General features: G+C 33.7%; 2 protein-coding genes across 2 annotated transcripts; one reads left to right on the forward strand and one right to left on the reverse strand.

The window, feature by feature from the left end:
- Positions 1–6734: 6734 nt before the first annotated feature.
- LOC108561314 (fatty acyl-CoA reductase 1-like) lies at positions 6735–8840 on the reverse strand. Its single transcript, XM_017919185.1, has 9 exons — positions 8589–8840; positions 8453–8537; positions 8239–8402; positions 7927–8185; positions 7791–7874; positions 7619–7730; positions 7317–7553; positions 7008–7262; positions 6735–6950 (listed from the first exon to the last, which is right to left on the reverse strand). Exons 1-9 carry the CDS (start codon positions 8823–8825, stop codon positions 6872–6874), a joined length of 1512 nt encoding a protein of 503 aa, XP_017774674.1. The 5' UTR covers positions 8826–8840; the 3' UTR covers positions 6735–6871.
- Positions 8841–10378: 1538 nt separating this feature from the next.
- On the forward strand, positions 10379–12329 carry LOC108561315 (putative fatty acyl-CoA reductase CG8306). Its single transcript, XM_017919186.1, has 9 exons — positions 10379–10579; positions 10632–10716; positions 10767–10930; positions 10989–11247; positions 11300–11383; positions 11444–11555; positions 11614–11850; positions 11905–12159; positions 12217–12329. Exons 1-9 carry the CDS (start codon positions 10379–10381, stop codon positions 12293–12295), a joined length of 1476 nt encoding a protein of 491 aa, XP_017774675.1. The 3' UTR covers positions 12296–12329.
- The last annotated feature ends 7369 nt before the right edge of the window (positions 12330–19698 follow it).

Consider the following 19698-nt stretch of genomic DNA (forward strand, 5'->3'; position numbering starts at 1 on the left):
AAATAACAACAATTAATATTCTTATTAAGTTTTAGATTGTTGGGATTTTGATATAGTCGGGATTTTGATTGTCGGGATTTTGATTGTCGGGATTATGGTAGTCGGGATTTCGATATAGACGGGATTTTGAACATCGGGATTTCGATAGACGGGATTTCGTTTGTCGGGCTTGTGATTGCCAACGTCCAAAAACGCATAAATAGTAAAAGCGAAAACGTGTAAAGAAAGTACCGTATAAAACGAGGGATAGATGTATGTTAAAATGTTATTGTTAGAAATTCATTTTTTAATATCAGTACAATCACGTTTATTTTTTTTGGTTCATAGTTATTTTTATCTAATTTTTATATTGCAGTTTGTATCTGCAGTAATCTTATCAATTATTTTTTATTATTAATGAAATAAAAAGGTCTTACGTTAAAACAATAAAATATGAATAATAATTGAAACTTATTAAAATTAATATTTTCTTAATCGCTTAACTCAAAAGCCGAGAAAAACATATGTTTTTCTTTAAATATGATTTTTGTACATATGTATGTAAAAAAAAACTAAATAAATTTCATTTAAATTAAAAAGGAAAAACTAGAAGAAAATAAAAATATATTATAACTTTAGTATCTTTATTAACTTAATTTCAATTAGTACGGTTTGAAAATTTCAAAACAAGCAAAATATTAATTGATGAAAATATAAATAAATTAAAAAAAAAACAGTACAGGAAATTATATATAAAAGATTTGTTTTCATTATTTTTATGCTTATAACTTAGATGTAAAGTACTTGATTAGACTGTTTTCAAACTGTTCTTTATATTGGCGGAAGTGATTACAAGTGATTACTGTGCGAGGTATTGCAGTATATATTAATTACCTACCACGACCGGTCAAATGACCATTTTATTTAATTTTGATTAGAATTTACATCGCATTTGCACCGCCTTTAAATTTCACGACATTTTATATAATATACGCACAATACATTATGTCAATATTCAGTTTTTTATTGTTTGCTTTCTAATTTGAATTCATTTGACCGATTATATCTTTTTGTAATTATATTCTCTCGAATACTCAATTCAGTAACTATAATGTCGTTACAAATTAGTAGAAACGTATACAGAATGTGTAAGAAATATAACCATAGACATTTTTTTTCAAATCTTGTCGATAGCAACTAAACTTTTAGAAAAAAAAACTGACAATTTACAAAATAAACCAGAAACTTATAATAACACTAAATTAAGTACAGATGTGAGTGACCAAATACCCAGAAAATACACGGTAACATCTAATTCTTGAATTTGACCGTTTACATGTATTTTTCAATATCATTAACAATGACAAAAACACTAACAAAATCTATATGATATGTAAAATGTATGGAAGCCTTGTTGTAGAAAATGCAATGAAAACGAATTAAATGTACATTATTTACTTCTAAATGACTATATTTTTTTCACTGTCAAATTGTCTATTATGTTCATTTTATATTAAGAAATATAAGTTGTTTTAACTAAAACTAAAAATTAAAATGATAATAATATTGGGGATACAATTAAATAGTTCTTTGAAAGCTAAAAGAAATACATTCTGCTTTATAGGTCTTGTATATTTGTTAAGCAAAACAAACAATAATTAAATATTATTCATTCGTTTTCTTTTATTTTATCTTCCATGTAATTTCTTACATGACTTACATGTCCTGATAATTATAAATTGTTTATTTTCTAAAATACATTATAAAAATGCATTTCTTGTCTTTTCTAGTGTGATTTTTAACCTACGGTTTTTGAAGAATACAGGACTGGAGGGCAATGATGATGTGACAACTGGGAGCAACGCAATTTACACTATCTGATTCATACGCCTCCAGACAATCATATAGTCCACAAACTTGACAAACGACCTTTTTCCACGCCACTAGGAGACATTCATTTCCTTTTATCAGTGTTCGCTTCATAAACTTGCACAGAAAAAAATAACGTATATAGATCTTCAACATAGTGAAGAACAAAATATAGTAACACTTCGTTTAGTACTTAGGATGCGTTCCTAGACTATACGCAAGGGCTTCTTTAGGAAGAAAACATCGTTAATTAACGAAGTCATATTAAAAGAAAGTTATTTTAACATATAGTAAATTTGGAGTTTTTTTTTAAATTTCAAATGAACTGCGTTATATCGGGGAAACGTTAAACAAGGTCTTACTGTACCGTAAAAACAGGAAAGACTAATGTAAAGAAGTCACGATTGCTTAACTCATAATAGTTTTAAAGACACGTTGTCTTTTTAATATTCTATTAATAGTAAAATTATTAATAATTTTTTGTAGAATTAAGAAACTATTAATATTTCATATTTTCTTCTATTCTATACTTTAATATTCAAAATTCTTGGTGTTTAGAATCCAACACTGTATTATTTCATAACAAAAATCTTGTAATAACTTTGAATATCACAAGAAAATTGGATAAAATATATTGAAATTTAATGAGCGACATAACATTAACTTTACGCGAATATCACATTTCACAATAAACTGTAATACCATACATCCGCTCAATTAAAATGGATATAAAAACCGGTGGATTACCTGCAAATTCAATCATTTCGATTTGAACATTCAAAGATGTTCCACGAAAATAACAAGAAAGTCTACGACCTTAAACTAAACAAGCTTCAAGAGAAAAATGAGAATTTGAAGACGTATTGTTGTTTGATGATTAGATGCAGGTATTTCATCTGCAGCAAACTTAATAAAGAAAATTATCGAGAAGAACAACAAGAACATTATTCACCTGAAGACTGAGCTTTTGGTTTTGGAATCATTCGATATAAGCGAATAGATAGGATTTTTACAATGACGAGGAGAGACAAATTATACTAAAAAAACCTCTTCTATATTAATTATCATTTACTTAATTTAAAAACTTATATAGTACAAACCAATTAATTTGTGTATCCAAAACTATCAATAAAAAAACTGTTCACATTGCAATCATACACGCAAAAATTGTAAATTGAAAACTGAATCGACATTCACATGAAACATTCTGATGATGTTTCACGTGTATGTTGAAATATTTACGATTTTATTTATTTTCATTTTATTTTTTTGGCAATTGATGCGGTGAGGTGGAATTTGATGCGGATACGTGCCACGTATTCATTTCCTGTGTTGTCAGACGAAATCCGTTAAATTGCCTGCATCGGACATTGATGCGTATTATTTGACTGTCTGCTAAAATGAAACGCTAAATACGCAATTCATCGAATACAATCAATTTTTTTTATTTGTTTGTTTTGAAATTGAATGTTTGTCCTTTGTCGTTCATAGAAGTTTTCAGTCTAAAAAATGAGTACAAAACATTTATGATTAATTGCATAATATCATATTTTGCATTACGTAATCTTTAATAAGTTCATGTTTATATGAAATAAAATCTTTTAATTTGTCTTAAATTATTGTAATATATGTTTCATAGATTTCAAGCTATTGTTGATGAAATAACAAAACCCAATTCTATTTGTTTGAAAATAATAGATTAAATAGTTTTTAGATGGTAGTGAGCTGTTTTTACTAGTAGAAAGGGTAACGTTTATTATTGTCGAGAATGGAAAATATTTCATTATTTTTAATCTCCAAAAATTAGAAAATAACTAAATTAAACTTGTTTGTGAAAATGGAAAATACAAAATTCCAGACAATTTCCTTTAGTCACAAATAATTACAAAAAGTTACTTAAGGTCACAAATAAACAAAAATTCCCGGAAATTTTATTTAGTTAAATAATTAAAACTTTAAGCATAAAAATGACAATTGATACATTTTCTTCTATTTTTTTTTAATTATTTTTGCCTTTACCATTGATATTTGCCATTATATTGTTAAGTCCTTTCAATTTAAAACAGACTGAATTTTAGCTACGGAAACGTGTAACATATATGCAACTTAATAAACATCTACAACAGACTATCATAAATGGAGCATTACTATATCGGTTTTAAATAAGATCATATTAATAAATATATATTTACACAGATAATAGTATACATATTAGTTTTTTTTTGTTAGTATTCTAAACACTTATATATATTGCAATAATTCGCTTAGTTTGGGTTCCACCAATATCACGGACTGTGAAACACAGAAATAAACTTGATCGTATAAAGGAATTAATAAACGATAATTTATGAGAAGATAATTCTGTATAATATTTTTAGAATTTGTTTTGCTCAAATAAATCTTAGTTTGTTTTCAAATTTTCCAACAGAACTATAGTAAATCCGGACTGATCAAAGCCGGACTATGCCAGATATGTCTATACTTTATACTTGTTGAGAATATTGAAAACAAGTGTTATATGTTTTAGCTAAAGACATTTCTTTGTAGTTAATATTGGTGAGCTTTAGAGAATTTTTACAGTTACATAATATAATACTATATAATATTGTCTACTAAGTCATGTCATACAAATCAAAGTTTTTTTAACCATTTTTTCTGTGTCAACCAAAATATATGTTCGTCGCTGGATTGATTTTTTTTTGCTAAAGGAATTTTATACAATTGTTTGGTTTTATAGAAGTTATGAAAGTTAAGCAATGTATATGCACATGAATTGGCGGTAGTTTTGGAAAGTAACAATTTTTAATATTACAAATTACAGGGGTTTTTTATATAATTTATAATTATATTTTAATAAAACTCATGTATCATCAATTCATTTCATTCAACAAATATAATATTGTAAAACTCAAAGTAATTTGTCGTCTCTGGAATATCATTTATAGATTATGCAAAATCGGATTTGCGTAATCGGGGATGCACTGAAAAGGCGGAGAAGATCGGCGAAATTTTGCACGGTTTGCATTTCTTCGGTCGAAACTCGTGGAACTCCACCCTCCTGCACGAAATACGAATTATTCTTTAGGGTGAATGCGTCTAGAGTCCACAGACCCACTAAAACACATTTCACTTTAATTGCTTTTAAAAATAACGGAAATGCAATTTCTCACTCCAGAATGTCCCTCGCAATATGCAATTAACGTTAAAATCATTTAGCATGCTTTTCGAGGCAATTGCCATAATTTAGTTTCAAGTCAGCCCATATTGCAAATTATACTTTAGTTCTTTTAAATTTAGTAATTCAATCGTAGATAATTACAGAAGAACTAAACTAAAGACATTAATGAACTCTCAAGTACATGCGCTTGTATTTGTTACGTAGATCTAGAGCAGAGGTTCCCAAACTTTTTTGTGTCGTAGATCCCTTGCCATGTTTTTCCCTACTTACCTGATATTGATTTTTTGTAAATTTATTATTTATATTGGGACATCTTTATAATTATTAAGATCTTTGCTCTGAGACTGCGCGTATACTTGTAACAAGATGATACTGGTATATTATTATGTGCAGGTTTTTACAAGTTCAAAATGTATTGCAACCACAAAGCGAATGTCTACATCCTACAACTTACACAATTACATCATAGGTACTTTTATAAATAATGTATATGTTTTTATATTATAAGATAGTATAATGTAAGTAAATAGGTACTATCAGTGTATGTTGATATCCACTATCGTGGACCCCCATTTTCATTTCATGGACCCCCAAATTTTTTTTCGCTGACGTAGACCCCTTGCAGGTTCTCATAGACCCCCTGGGGTCGATTTAGACCACTTTGGGAATCACTGATCTAGAGGGATTGTCCGGCGGTGAATTTACCGGACATCATTGTATGTTTGTGCGAAAAAAAAAACGGTTTTCGAATTTCAACTTGTCTACTAAAATACTAAAAATAGAGACAAAAGGTTGTTTACAAGTTATTATCTTTTTATTTAAAAATTTAAAATAGTAACAAAATAAAATCTCACAAAAAAAAACTTAAAATTTCTATAATATTACTATAAACTATAACAAAATCAAATTTACTCCATAGAAACGCTCCGTTCCAGATGTCACTCCCCATAGAACCCGTACGACCAGTCGAGGTGATGGATGTCATCAATAACTTGAAACTGAGTTACGACCTGATAACGATAAGGGTGATGAAGGAGCTACCCAGAAAGGCCATAGTACTGCTGACGACCATCTTTAATTCCCTGCTGAGAACGAGTTATTTTCCCTCCCACTGGAGGAAGATGTGATTCCAGACCTTCTTCTTGTTCTTAGATCGCCGACTCACGTGGAAGAAGCACATCGCAACTAAAAGGAAGCAACTGGGCATCAAGTTCGCGAAATTGTACTGGCTGATCGGCAGAAGATCTCCACTATCCCTCGACAACAAAGTATTAATCTAAAAAACAGTGCTGAAGCAGGTGTGGACTTACGGCATCCAGCTTTGAGGAACAGCCAGCAATTCCTTGTGCAAGACCCGTAGTACGTAACGAACGACACGATACACAATAACCTCCAAATGAACACCGTTAAGAGTGAAATCCCCATGTTCAGTGCCTGTTACCAGAACAGACTGGAAAACCACCCCAATAGTCTAGCGTCATCCCTGGATTTTAATCAAATAATTAATTTATTTTTATATTTTATGTCTGGCCTCAAAAAACGGTTTTTTAGTATGAAAAAAAAAACGGTTTTCGTATTTTATAAATTTCATCAAAAAATAACGATTTTCGAATTTTATAAAGTTATTCAAAAAAACCGGTTTTCCACAATCGGATTGCAAAAACCGACAAACCCTAATTAGTAAGTTGTAACGCAAAACTTCAAGTGATTTTCGTTATAAATTGATATATTTTATTTTATTTCAAAATTAAAATTACATAAACTGAATACATTGTTAGCTTTTTATTGGCAAGAGATTTATTATACTTCTTGCATAAAACTGACACAAGATTACATATAATATATTTAATATACAACGGAAAATAATGTGTATGCTAAAATAGAATATACGGCAAAGTGGACCATGTAATACAGAGTTTTCAATCTGAAATGTATAGAAATAAATGAAAGAAAAAAAAAATATTTGAAGTTAGATACTTACATCATTAATTTAGTGGAGGACGTTGGATTTTCGGTTAATTTCAAATTGAAATAATGCTGTATGATGAAATTGCAAGTATTTAGAGCACAATTTTCATAAAATTCTGGATCGTCCAGTTTGATAATAAAATTATCATCGTTTGGAGCATCCGTTATGATATCGACAAATTTACTATTTTGTATATCCCATTCATTGTTACTGAAGTATTTAAGAACACTTTGGCTTGCAAACACATTTCTCTGCACTTTGACCAAACTAAAAGGACAACATTTAACAATGAAATTACAGTATATGATGATGCGCGCTTACAAAGGTTTCCCTATCTTCAGGTTAATGAAAACATCACCGATGACACTCGGCAACAGTTGGAAAATCATGGAGTACAGGTAATATAACATTTGCGATTTAATTATTACTATGTGAGGATACCAGTTGTAGACTGTACAGGTTTTCAAGCACGAATTGTTTGAGGCGGTTATACATATTTCATTGTTAATATCTAGCAGTTCCTTGCAGCTACCATTGTAAATGCTTACCGGCTCTTCGCTAAATTTTTATGATTATAAATAATAATTTTGACCTGTACAAGAAGTAATTTCTAATATATTCACCTTTGGCCAGTTCCTTTCATCCAAACGGAATTAACCAATCCTTTCACAATATAATCTACTGGCACCGCTTCCGATCTGAACGATAAACTGCTGTTTATGCATTTCAGCAAACCTGAGAATATGCACATATTCATTATTTAACACTTCGAGATTTATTGTTCACAATAATAACCTGAGATAGTCCCAGCTAAAATGCCAATGTGTCCGGTGAAACCTTCGCTATAACCGGGAATTGGATCATCGACAACACTGAACACTGCAAAATAAGCTTATTCATGAAAATAGTCGAGAAATGCTTCAGGACGAACCTATTGCAGGCCTCAAGATTATGGTAGGAATTTTTCCGACGCAAAGATCAAGCACGACTTGCTCAGCCTGAGCTTTAGTGAAAGTATACGTATTTTCTTTCACACCTTTCATTTTAGCGGTGATTACGTTCAGGATGTGCCTATCCATAGATTCAGCAATTTTGATTGTTTTCCTCCAATCACCGTATGGTTCGTACGTTTTTTCCTTTATGCATTGATTTTCGTGATGGCAGTAAGAAGTGGAGACGTATAATAAAATCTATTTACATTATTTTTTAAATTAGTTTGTCAAGGATATAGGTTTAATTTTACCGTTTTCTTTTTCATGGCCAATGCCAGATTGCAGATTTCCCTCGTACCTCTAATGTTTATTAACGCAGAATCACTCAAAGGAGCCTGGAACTTAACAGTAGCAGCAACATGGAAAATGACATCGACGTTGTTCACAAGTAAATCGTAATTATCAGGCGATAATCCTGCAAAACACTGTGAATGAATCCAAATATAAACGCGACAAGAAGCTCACCTAAATTTATTTCAGAAATATCACCTGCTACGAATTGCAGTTTCTTCATATTCTCCGGGTGCAACTCTTTCACCTTATCAAACAACTAAAACAAATCAATTGTAAGCAATTGCTATTAACTCATTATTAAATTTACGATTTTATCTGTTATGCTTTTCATGCGATCCTCCAAAGTTTTGTTTTTTTTCGGTCGAAGTAAGATGTAGATCTTTCCTATATCGGGACAACTTCTGAGCAACTTCTCTACCAACACTTTCCCAATGAACCCCGAGGCGCCCGTCACGAAAACGGACTTTCCACGGTAGAACTCGGGAATTGTTGCAATCGTATCAATCATTTTTGCAAGTACAGGGTGCAAAATGATACTGCACATTAATTTATAGTTCTATTAAAATAGAAACATGTCATTGTAACTCAATAATAGCGGATGTAAAATAAATTTTTTCCAATCATCTGCATAACACTGACAATTTTAATATAACATTTTTTAAACAATTATACGAACTCTTCTACTTGTAATATTTTTCTACATCAGGAAATAGTGGATTCATTGTCTATTTATGATTTTTAGCTTCCAGCCATCAAAACAATATCAATTGTTTCAAAAGTTCGTATATATATACGTATTATATTTGACGCCATTCGCTATCAAATTTTAGCATTGCTAATTTTAAGTAATAAGATGCAGAATATTTATTTTTAATGTTTGTTACGTAGGAGATTGTACAGGATACAATTGCAGAATATAAAAAAAAAACATAATATAGAATGACATATTCAAAATTATTTGTTCTTAATTTATCTATTATTATCATTCTCTCCTTGTGATATTTTCAGACGCACTATACAAAAGTTTCTTGTTTTTCGTATTTTCGATGCCGAGAATAAAACTACATCTCATTCTATGTTGTTTTGGCATCGATTCAAGTCTACTATGATAACACACTATGAACTAAGATTAGATTCCTTCCTACGAAATGTTCAAAATAATGTAACAAATAAAACAGAAAAATATTGGAACAAAATATCTTTATTTCTCAACATAATCTTGATACACTTTTCTCATTGATGTTCAAGAGCCCTTTTTATAGCGAGATCGACGGTTTTCAAAATAGTCAGCTACAACAGACTCTATCACTCCATTTTTTAATAATTTTAGGTATGCCTTCAGAATATTCCATTTGGAAGGTACTGAAGAGCGGCAGCACGTAACTTTAAAAACAAGTCGGTCAGAAGAATTAACTCTAAGTATGGGTATGTTTTACCCAATGCTCGCGTCCACAAGGGTTAAAAGAGGAAAATAATTTGAGGGTGCTAAATTTGGCGAAGAAACAATTTGAACTTTAACTCATGACTATTAGCCATTGTGAGAAAACAGCTTTCTCGTGTCCAAATTTTCGGTCAATATGCGATAAACAGCAACTACGATGTTCGTTTTTGCAGGTTATTCGACTTCGTTTAAATTCTGCCACCCAATACTTTATTGTTGTAAACCAGAGGCGATCTATCATAAAAGTTTTAGGCAACAAACGATCGACTAGGCACTTGTATTTAGTGCAATTTTAGTAAATTGAATGTCAGAAATTTCAAAAATAGAATATCTAATCGATCAACTTAAAAACCTACGATGCGTTTAAAAACATATCTTTGTACATAAATTTGTGTTCGAAAGGCATTAAAAATAATAAGTGTTGTATATATTACATATATTGAAACAGTCGAATCATTGACAAGCCATCAATTCAATGGATCGACTGTTTCACTGCTTTGAAAAAAAAAATAAGAAGTCACTAGCGATTACAATGCAGGGGATTTGAATAAATTGCATTTTACATCCGCTATTATTCAGTTACAATAACATGTTTGTGTTTCAATTCAACTATATAATAGATGTGCAATAATATTTTGCATCTTGTAGTTGCAAAAATGGTTGATACGATTGCAACAATTCCCGAGTTCTACCGTGGAAAGTCCGTTTTCGTGACGGGCGCCTCGGGGTTCATTGGGAAAGTGTTGGTAGAAAAGTTGCTCAGAAGTTGTCCCGATATAGGGAATATCTATATCTTACTTCGCCCTAAGAGAAACGTAACATTGGAGGATCGCATGAAAAGCATAACGGATAAAATCGTAAATTGAATAAAGAATGAATAAGCAATTGATTACTATTGATTTGGTTTAGTTATTTGATAAGGTGAAAGAATTTCATCCGGAGAATATGAAAAAACTGCAGTATGTAGCCGGTGATATTTCTGAAATAAATTTAGGTGAGCTTCTTGTCGCGTATAATTTTGGATTCATTCACAGTGTTTTGCAGGATTATCACCTGATGATTACGATTTACTTGTGAACAACGTCGATGTAATTTTTCATGTCGCTGCTACTATTAAGTTCCAGGCTGCTTTGAGTGATTCTGCCTTAATAAATATTAGAGGTACGAGGGAAATCTGCAACCTGGCATTGGCCATGAAAAAGAAACCGGTAAAATTATAGAGAAATCTTTTAAAGTAATTTAAAAAATAATACACAATGTAAGTAGATCTTATTATACGTCTCCACGGCTTATTGCCATCACGAAAATCAATGTATAAAGGAAAAAACGTACGACCCATACGGTGATTGGAGAAAAACAATCAAAATTGCTGAATCTATGGATAGGCACATCCTGAATGTAATCACCGCTAAAATGAAAGGTGTGAAAGAAAATACGTATACTTTCACTAAAGCTCAGGCTGAGCAAGTCGTGCTTGATCTTTGCGTCGGAAAAATTCCTGCCATAATCTTCAGACCTGCAATAGGTTTGTCCTGAAGCATTTCTCGACTATTTTCAATAATAAGCTTATGTTGCAGTGTACGTGGTTGTCGATGATCCAATTCCCGGTTATTGCGAAGGTTTCACCGCACACATCGGCTTCTTAGCTGGGACTATCTCAGGTTATTATTCTGAATAATACAAATCTAAGTGTTAAAAATTGAATACTTGCATCTTCTCAGGAATGTTGAAATGCATAAACAGCAGTTTATCGTTCAGATCGGAAGCGGTGCCAATAGATTATATTGTGAAAGGATTGGTTAATTCCGTTTGGATGAAAGGAACTGGCCAGAGGTGAATATATTAGAAATATCTTCTTGCACAGATATTAATATTAATAATAATAAATTAGCAAAGAGCCGGTCAATATTTACAATGGTAGCAGCAAGGAACTGCTGGATTTTAACAATGAAACATTGATGACCGCCTTCAACAACTCGTTCCTGAAAATCCGTACAGTCTACAACTGGTATCCTCACTTAGTAATGATTAAATCGCAAATGTTATTTTACCTGTACTTCATGGTTTTCCAACTGTTGCCGAGTATCATCGGTGATATTTTTATTAACCTGAAGAAAGGGAAACCTTTGTAAGTGCGTATCATCATTTACTGTAATCTCATTGTTAAGTGTTGTCCTTTTAGTTTGGTCAAAGTGCAAAGATATATATTTGCAAGCCAAATTGTTCTTAAATACTTCGGAAGTAAAGAATGGAACATAGAAAATAGTAAATTTATCGATATCATAACGGATGCTCCTAACGATGATAATTTTATTATCAAACAGGACGATCCAGAAATTTATGAAAATAGCATTGTAAATTGCTCCAATTTCATCGTACAGCATTATTTCAATTTGAAATTAACCGAACATCCAACGTCCTCCACTAAATTAATGATGTAAGTATATAACTTCAACTATTTTTTTTTCCTTCAATTTATTTCTATATATTTCAGATTAAAAACTCTGTATTACATGGTCCACTTTGCCGTATATTCTATTTTAGCATACATGTTATATTCCGTTGTATATTAAATGTATTCTAAGTATTCTTGCGTCTTTTTTAATTAACAAGTATAATAAATATCTTTACCTGTTCACTAGTTTTTTTTTTCTAAAATTATGTACCGTTTACCGATAAACAAAAATCAGTGAAAATTTGCCTATTTTTCGAACAAATAAAAGTTAATTTCATAAACATACATTCAAAAACTATTTTAATTACAGTGGAACCTCGCTTAACGAGCAAAATAAATTGTACGAAAAATGACTCGCTTAACGACGATGAGAAGAGAAGTCCCGAATTGTGCGCCTGCCAAATCATTTGCATAACTTGTAGTACACATATTATGTGTATTTTTGAATATATTAACCATCTTCGATTTTCTTTGTCATCCTTGTTTAAAGCGGACTATACTTTATATAATTTGTGTTTGCTCTAATTGCAAATCACAAATGTATTGTGTCCAACCTTTATTATAATATATTAACACACTATGTTTGCTTTTTTATGTAAACAAATATTAAAAGTATAAAGAGACCTCCACCAAGTCCCCGAATTGATACAAGTAACATACCTGCTCAAATATGTGTGTAAATTGGAAAACTGTTTCTGGTGTTAATGGTCATTTTAGTTGTATCTTAGTGTTGTTTGTCTTCACAAAATTTCCAAACTAGTGTTCAGAAATGTTATTTGTGTTTTTTTTTGTACAAAATTTAATAATACTGGCATGTCTCCAAATAAAAAGCTAAAGAATAAAAATAACCATAGATATTAAAAGCAAAATCATGAAAAATCGAGACCGGATTAATGAAATTTACATTGGTTTATATGGGGAAAACGTGTTTCACTATACGAGTAAAAATCCGAAAATTTTGGAACGGATTAAACTCGTTAAGTGAGGTTCCACTGTATTTCTTCTGTATTATTATATGAATATGATTTATTTGGATTATATTCGCTGTTGTACCATTGTTATTAATGTATATAACATAGGCAATTATAGATACTTATATTTAATTGTACTGTGGCGCTGACTTCAGCCCGATATGATGTCACGTACCAACCCGGTACGGTACGCCCTACTCCAGCCCGTAGGGGTATACCTGGAAGGGCAGATAAGGATGATACCGCTTAGGGTATATAAGCTACGGATATACTATAATGTTCTCTTGTGTCGCGCCGCGTTAGCCAGTAAGGTTCTCGGTATATGTCTTGTAAGTACCCTTTTGTATCCTGTAACTCTCTCTCTGTGTACCGTTACTTATCCGAATAAACATACTTGTGAACACCGCCATTGTGGAAGTAAATGTTCCTACTCTACGAACATTCCTCTCCTACTCATATAAATGAACTTCTCCAAATTGGTGACCCCGACGTGATCGAATTCTAAAACAAAATGGAGAACGCTCAAGTAGTAACAACCTTTTACGACATGGCAACACACTTCCTACGACATCATAACAACACACCGTCCACAAGACTTTCGACAACATCTTCACAAGCGAAACAACAACATAGACAAACTGGATCAACAAGCGATAAGACGATTAGCACGGTACGACTCCATATGGATCATACCCTGCCTTGCGGAGAACTCCATCACGGCATTACGACGTGCCGATGTAACTGTCCAGCAGCGGCAAATCCCCTGGACATCTGGAACACAACAACCTTCTCCGCCTCAACCGTACAATGTAGAACTCCATCACGGCATTACGACGTGCCGATGTGACTGTCCAGCAGCGGCGAATCCCCTGGACATCCTTCTACATATGGCTCATTCTGTGCACCGAAATCAAGCGTTTCAGCTGGTGACCCTTACCCTTCGACAAGCTAGGCATCATCCGGAGTTCAATTCGACGACGCTTCCGAATTCATTCGCCTCCACGGATCAAATCTACTAGCAAGGGGTACTGTGTGCTCACTCCAGCCCGCTTATATGACTCACCTACAAGCCCGGTACGGTGCGCCCCACTCTCCGCAGCTGGTATTCCGGGAAGGTCTGATAAGGGCTCTACCTGGTTAGGGTATATAAGCGGCGACAAATCTGTACCCGCTCTCTCTTCTCTTACTTCCGTCTTCGCTACTCTTGTGTCTTAATAACATGTAAGTTTCTCTGTATTATCACGTGTGTATTCTCTGTGTTGGCCCTCGGGCCTCGGACTCATTATACTGTAAGAACCCTTTGTAACATATGTATCCTATGTACCATCTGTATTGTAACAAGCCATGATCTACTCTAATAAACTTATATACGAGCATCTCTAAAGTACTTTTTATAAAAAGAGATTTATATCAATTGTTCTTGAGTACTTATCGGCCTCCAATTTTTGTTTTTGGTGAGTTCCGTACCAACAATTAATTTTACTTAATATATTATTTCATATGCAGCAGATGCTGTATAATAATAATAGTCAATTCTAAAGAAACTATATTAATTAAATTATTATTTACAACAACAGAGCAGTAGAATGGTACGTGCCTAGGGTTATCTAATGCTTCGGATGTTTTAGGTACGGCCACATCAAAGCTATTTACAAGATCTCAAACATACGATGACCAGCATGAGCCAAAGACCACAGTCTATATCTATGTAACAACAAAGAAGAGCTTACTTGTCTGTAATGTGGAGGAGCATATTTAACAAATGAACAAAATCTTCGACTAGCTGATAGAGTCTGCATAGAGTATCTTAGGCTAACAAATTTACCAACAAGCTAACAGATAAAAACGCGTCGAGGGGGCGTTTCAAACAATCCTAAGTAGACAAGAATCTATTAAGAACTCGATCCCCTCTTCCATCTACAAACCAGTCTATCTCCTCTGCAAGAAACATCGCCTGGGACCATTCTTACAGCTCATTCAGCCAAACCGCGGCTTCGAAGAGGAAAAGAGAGGCGACTTTTACCAGCCCATCATATCGTCCAAAATATAGAGAAAGAAGCACGAGGCAATCTCCACCAAAAGTGATTGCCTATAAACCTCCGGTATCTGCGGAGAATCAGCAGGAAGATAACCTTGCCACAACGCGCCTGGCTGAGGCAATCAAACAAATCGCAGCCATCTTAAAAAATATCCCAACCAACAAGATACAAGATAATGAATACACAGAAGTGAAGAGCAAAGATTCTTAGTTGGAACGCTTGATCGCTCAATACGAAACTCCACAATCTATTGAACGTAGCTAAAATTCTTGAAGCTGACATTATCTCCGTTGGTGAAACGTGGCTTCGCCCTGGTGTAAACATCTCAACACCAGGATTTGACGCCTTCCATAATAAATGACCAGTCGGAAAGCGGGAATTCTCAGTACTAGTACGGAAGGATCTAAAGACAGGTTGCAACATACCATCATTTTTGCATCCCCCGATTGCCCAGTTCGTAAAAACCTGTATCGCAGATTTTACTATAATGTCGCTGTACGTCCCTCCGAACGTTATTATGGACAGATCCAGTTGGGGCCGTTTACTGGAGGGTTCCTTGCAGGTTCCTACCTTTTGTTAGGAGACTTCAACGCACATCATCCTCGCTGGGGACATGTACGGGCATACAGAAACGGACACGAACTAGCTGTCATTATAGATCGATTCGAACTAGTCATAATCAATGATAAGTGTCCCACCCACATTGTTCACCTATCATCCAGTGTTCTTGATCTGGCGCTCGACTCAGGAACCGCATCAGCTAACACCTCTTCCTATACAATCGAGGACACCCTTGGAAGTGATCATTATCCGCTAATGTCAAGCTACAACTCAAAGCCTAACACATTTAGGTGACGATGATCAATTCCAAAAGGGTAAACTGGAACGATTACACGAACGAGACGATACAGGAGAACGCATCACTGGAAGCTCTGTCGGTGCAGATGGTCCAACTGGCAGCTATCATGGAAGGAAAAAAATGTACACAAAATAGTAGCAGACCGCCATGCCCATGGTGTGACGAAGATTGCAGACGTGATGTTGCCAAGAGGAAGCGATTACTAAGAATTTATCACCAAACAAAGAGATTCGAACACCTGCTAGCCGCAAAACACCAGATGGTGGAAACAAAATACTTCTGAAGGAAAAGAAGAGAGCCAGCTTCAGGAGCTTCTGCGAGTCTATTAGCAGGGAGACATCAGTGGCTAGTGTTTGGAGGAAGATCAGAAGTTTCAATCGTAAATCTATATACAACTCACAAGAGAACGGTGACAACAAATGTAGGTAAGATTTTCTTGTTGCACTCACTCCACCAAGTACAGAACCGTAGATCGTTTTACTAAGACTTCCCACCACGATCTCACCAAACCCTTTTCGCCCGCTGAATTTGAACTATCAATAAAATCCACCAAAAACACAGCGATTTGTCCTGGTAGGGAATGTGTTGCATATTTCCATTGGAGATTAGAAGAGCAGAATTGGCGAGACGTTATTTCGTGAAGTGTAGAGTAAGCACACCTTCAGCTATTCGCCCTCTCGTCGCCAGGGCAGCGTCGGAGTTCCAACAAAACCCTTTTTTGCCGGGAATCCCACTTCTGATTCAGGCGTGGAGAGATACGGAATGGTGGATCAGAGAGCCATAAAAATATCTTCGCCCCACCATTGGAAGATGTTACGCACTGCATAAAATCACTAAAGTTTCCACATAGAAAAGAAGATTTGGCCAACTCCGATTGGCTTATTAACAAGGCACTCTAGGAATTCAGTGGTGCTTCTCTCCGATATCTGACAGAGGCATATACAGACGGCTCCCTATTAGAATCACCTCGATCTGTCTCCTTCGGGATTTACATTCCGGAGATTAATATCTTAGAGACAGGCACATTACTAGGGCTAGCGTCGATATACACGGCGAAATTATATGCAATACACAGAACCTTACGATTATCTCGGATTCGATGAGTGCTATCGAGTCCATCACTAGCCAATCAATGACAGTTAAAACGAACCACTGGGTTGTGGCAACATGCATGCAGATAAGAGAAATGGAAACGAATGGGGAAGCTGTTGTTCTGTGTTGGCTGCCCAGCTGCCAGGGTATCCTGGGTAACGAGGAGGCTGATGTTCTAGCAGGAAGAGGTCATCGACGTGAGATCATCAACATCAAGCTACGCTACACGGACACATATCCGCAAACCAGAGTGGATGCTATGTTGGAATGGCAACGCAGATTCGAGGTGGAGAGCAAATATAAGGGATCGTTCTTTTACGGATTTAACAAAACTGAGATCTGGACACACGCTAACCCCGGTTAATTTTGCAAGAGTCGGGTGGCAGGTCTCGAATAGATGCAGCTGTGGATACGTGGATTCGCTTGATCACATATTTTTTGTATGTAATCAATATCGACTAGCCTCCGAAATTCTATGTAGTGAATTGATCAGCAACAATGTCCCTCTACCGACATCAGTTTGGGCTCTGATTAGCTCAAAAAACGAAAAAGTTTATAAGTGTCTGTTAAAATTTATTAAGAGTATAAAAGTAGCGCTATAGACACAAGTCCCCTAAACACAAATATTAACCCCAGTAACTTAGGCCAGTGTAAATAAATCCCCAATTAATAAAAACAGTGGCTGGCGAAATTGTGCAAGACGCGCAAGCCAAGGGAGGTGTGGAGAGGAAAAGAAGAAGAAGAAGTAAATTATTATTTATGACATTTTTTTTTTGCAAAATAATTTTATTCAGCATTTCTCAACATCTTTACTTAGAATTGTAATGCGATACAATTATTTACAAGTTTTTACTTTTTGACACTTCGACGCTATCGAAGGATTTAACCCATTATGCTTGTGTCATATAATAATTATGATTTATTTATTTCTTACTGATAAATGACGTATACATCCAAATGTAAAACGTTTCATTGTTAGATATATTCATATTATGGAGCGCTCATATGCTGATCCGTCAATAGAGGGCGCTCCAAGAACCGGTATTGCCAGTCGTATGAGGCTTCAAAGGCAGTAGCAATCGCAAGCCGGACAACCGAAATCCCGTCTATCGAAATCCCGACGTTCGAAATTCCAACAATGTCAAATCCCGACTACTACTATATGATCGATTATATAGGAAAGTTTTTGTATGGAATGATTCTAGTGATTCATCTCTAAATAGAACGTATATACAATTCTGCAATCGCATCACAATGATAGATATAAAATTAAACACAGTGTTTGCATGTTTATTTATAAATGTATCAAGTTATACAAGTATGTTATCACAAACACACATAATATATATTAGCTTCTACATTAGTTTTCATTTAAATTATTTACTTAGTAGTATTAGTACATTTTATCTATGAATGAAATCTATCATTACGTAAATTATTTATTTATAATAATTTATGATTTCATTTGATTTTATATATATTAAGACAATATTTTTTATATATAAACACATAATCTTTTAACTAAATTTAAAAATGCAGAATTCTTCAATTTATATATTAAGAAAACAGAAATAATAAGAAAATTTAAAGAAAATCATTTTCATATTCATATATGAATATTGTTGTTTTCAATGTCATTTAAGAAGCTTTTAAAAATCTTTGGGTTAACATATTTTCGACAGAAACTTCTTTAACTTCATCTTCATTGTCTATGTTTCCAATACTAATAGAATTTCTAAATCTTACACTCAAAATTCATCACTTTCTGCATTCATTACATTTTTTAACATTCTCTTCAACAAACTTTTCAGTACTGCTTAACATAAAAAAATGTTTTCAACACCATTTAAGCACCTTTTAAAATCTTTGGGTTAACATATTTTCGACAGAAACTTCTTTAACTTCATCTTCATTGTCTATGTTTCCAATACTAATAGAATTTCTAAATCTTACACTCAAAATTCATCACTTTCTGCATTCATTACATTTTTTAACATTCTCTTCATCAAACTTTTCAGTACTGCTAAACATAAAAAAACGTTTTCAACACCATTTAAGCACCTTTTAAAATCTTTGGGTTAACATATTTTCGACAGAAACTTCTTTAACTTCATCTTCATTGTCTATGTTTCCAATACTAATAGAATTTCTAAATCTTCCACTGAAAATTTATTATTTTCTGCATTCACTACATTTTACATTCTCTTCATCAATCTTTTTGTTGGATGTTAAATTTTTCTTCTTCTAGTACAGTTTTTGACCATATTTTACTCCATGTGGGTATCCACAAACCGTTACTTAGGGTTAATGATGTCGTGCGATGTCGAACAACCCGTGATGACCGTTACTTTATGTTTTTTTTTGCTCTAGATGTTATTCGTTTACGGTAACGATGATTGATCATATTATCGTTTAATTGAGAGCTTATTTCATCATTGGTTATTTCAAGATCGACTCTGGTTAGGATACAGGACAGCGATGATATGTGTTTTAATGGTAACTTAGCATATACTTGAGGTAGGCGATTACTGTTGACTTGCCCAAGTTGAATTTAATCCGA

The sequence above is a fragment of the Nicrophorus vespilloides genome, unplaced genomic scaffold, assembly GCF_001412225.1.
Source record: "Nicrophorus vespilloides isolate i.1.1-1 unplaced genomic scaffold, Nicve_v1.0, whole genome shotgun sequence".
Classification (NCBI taxonomy): domain Eukaryota; kingdom Metazoa; phylum Arthropoda; class Insecta; order Coleoptera; family Silphidae; genus Nicrophorus; species Nicrophorus vespilloides.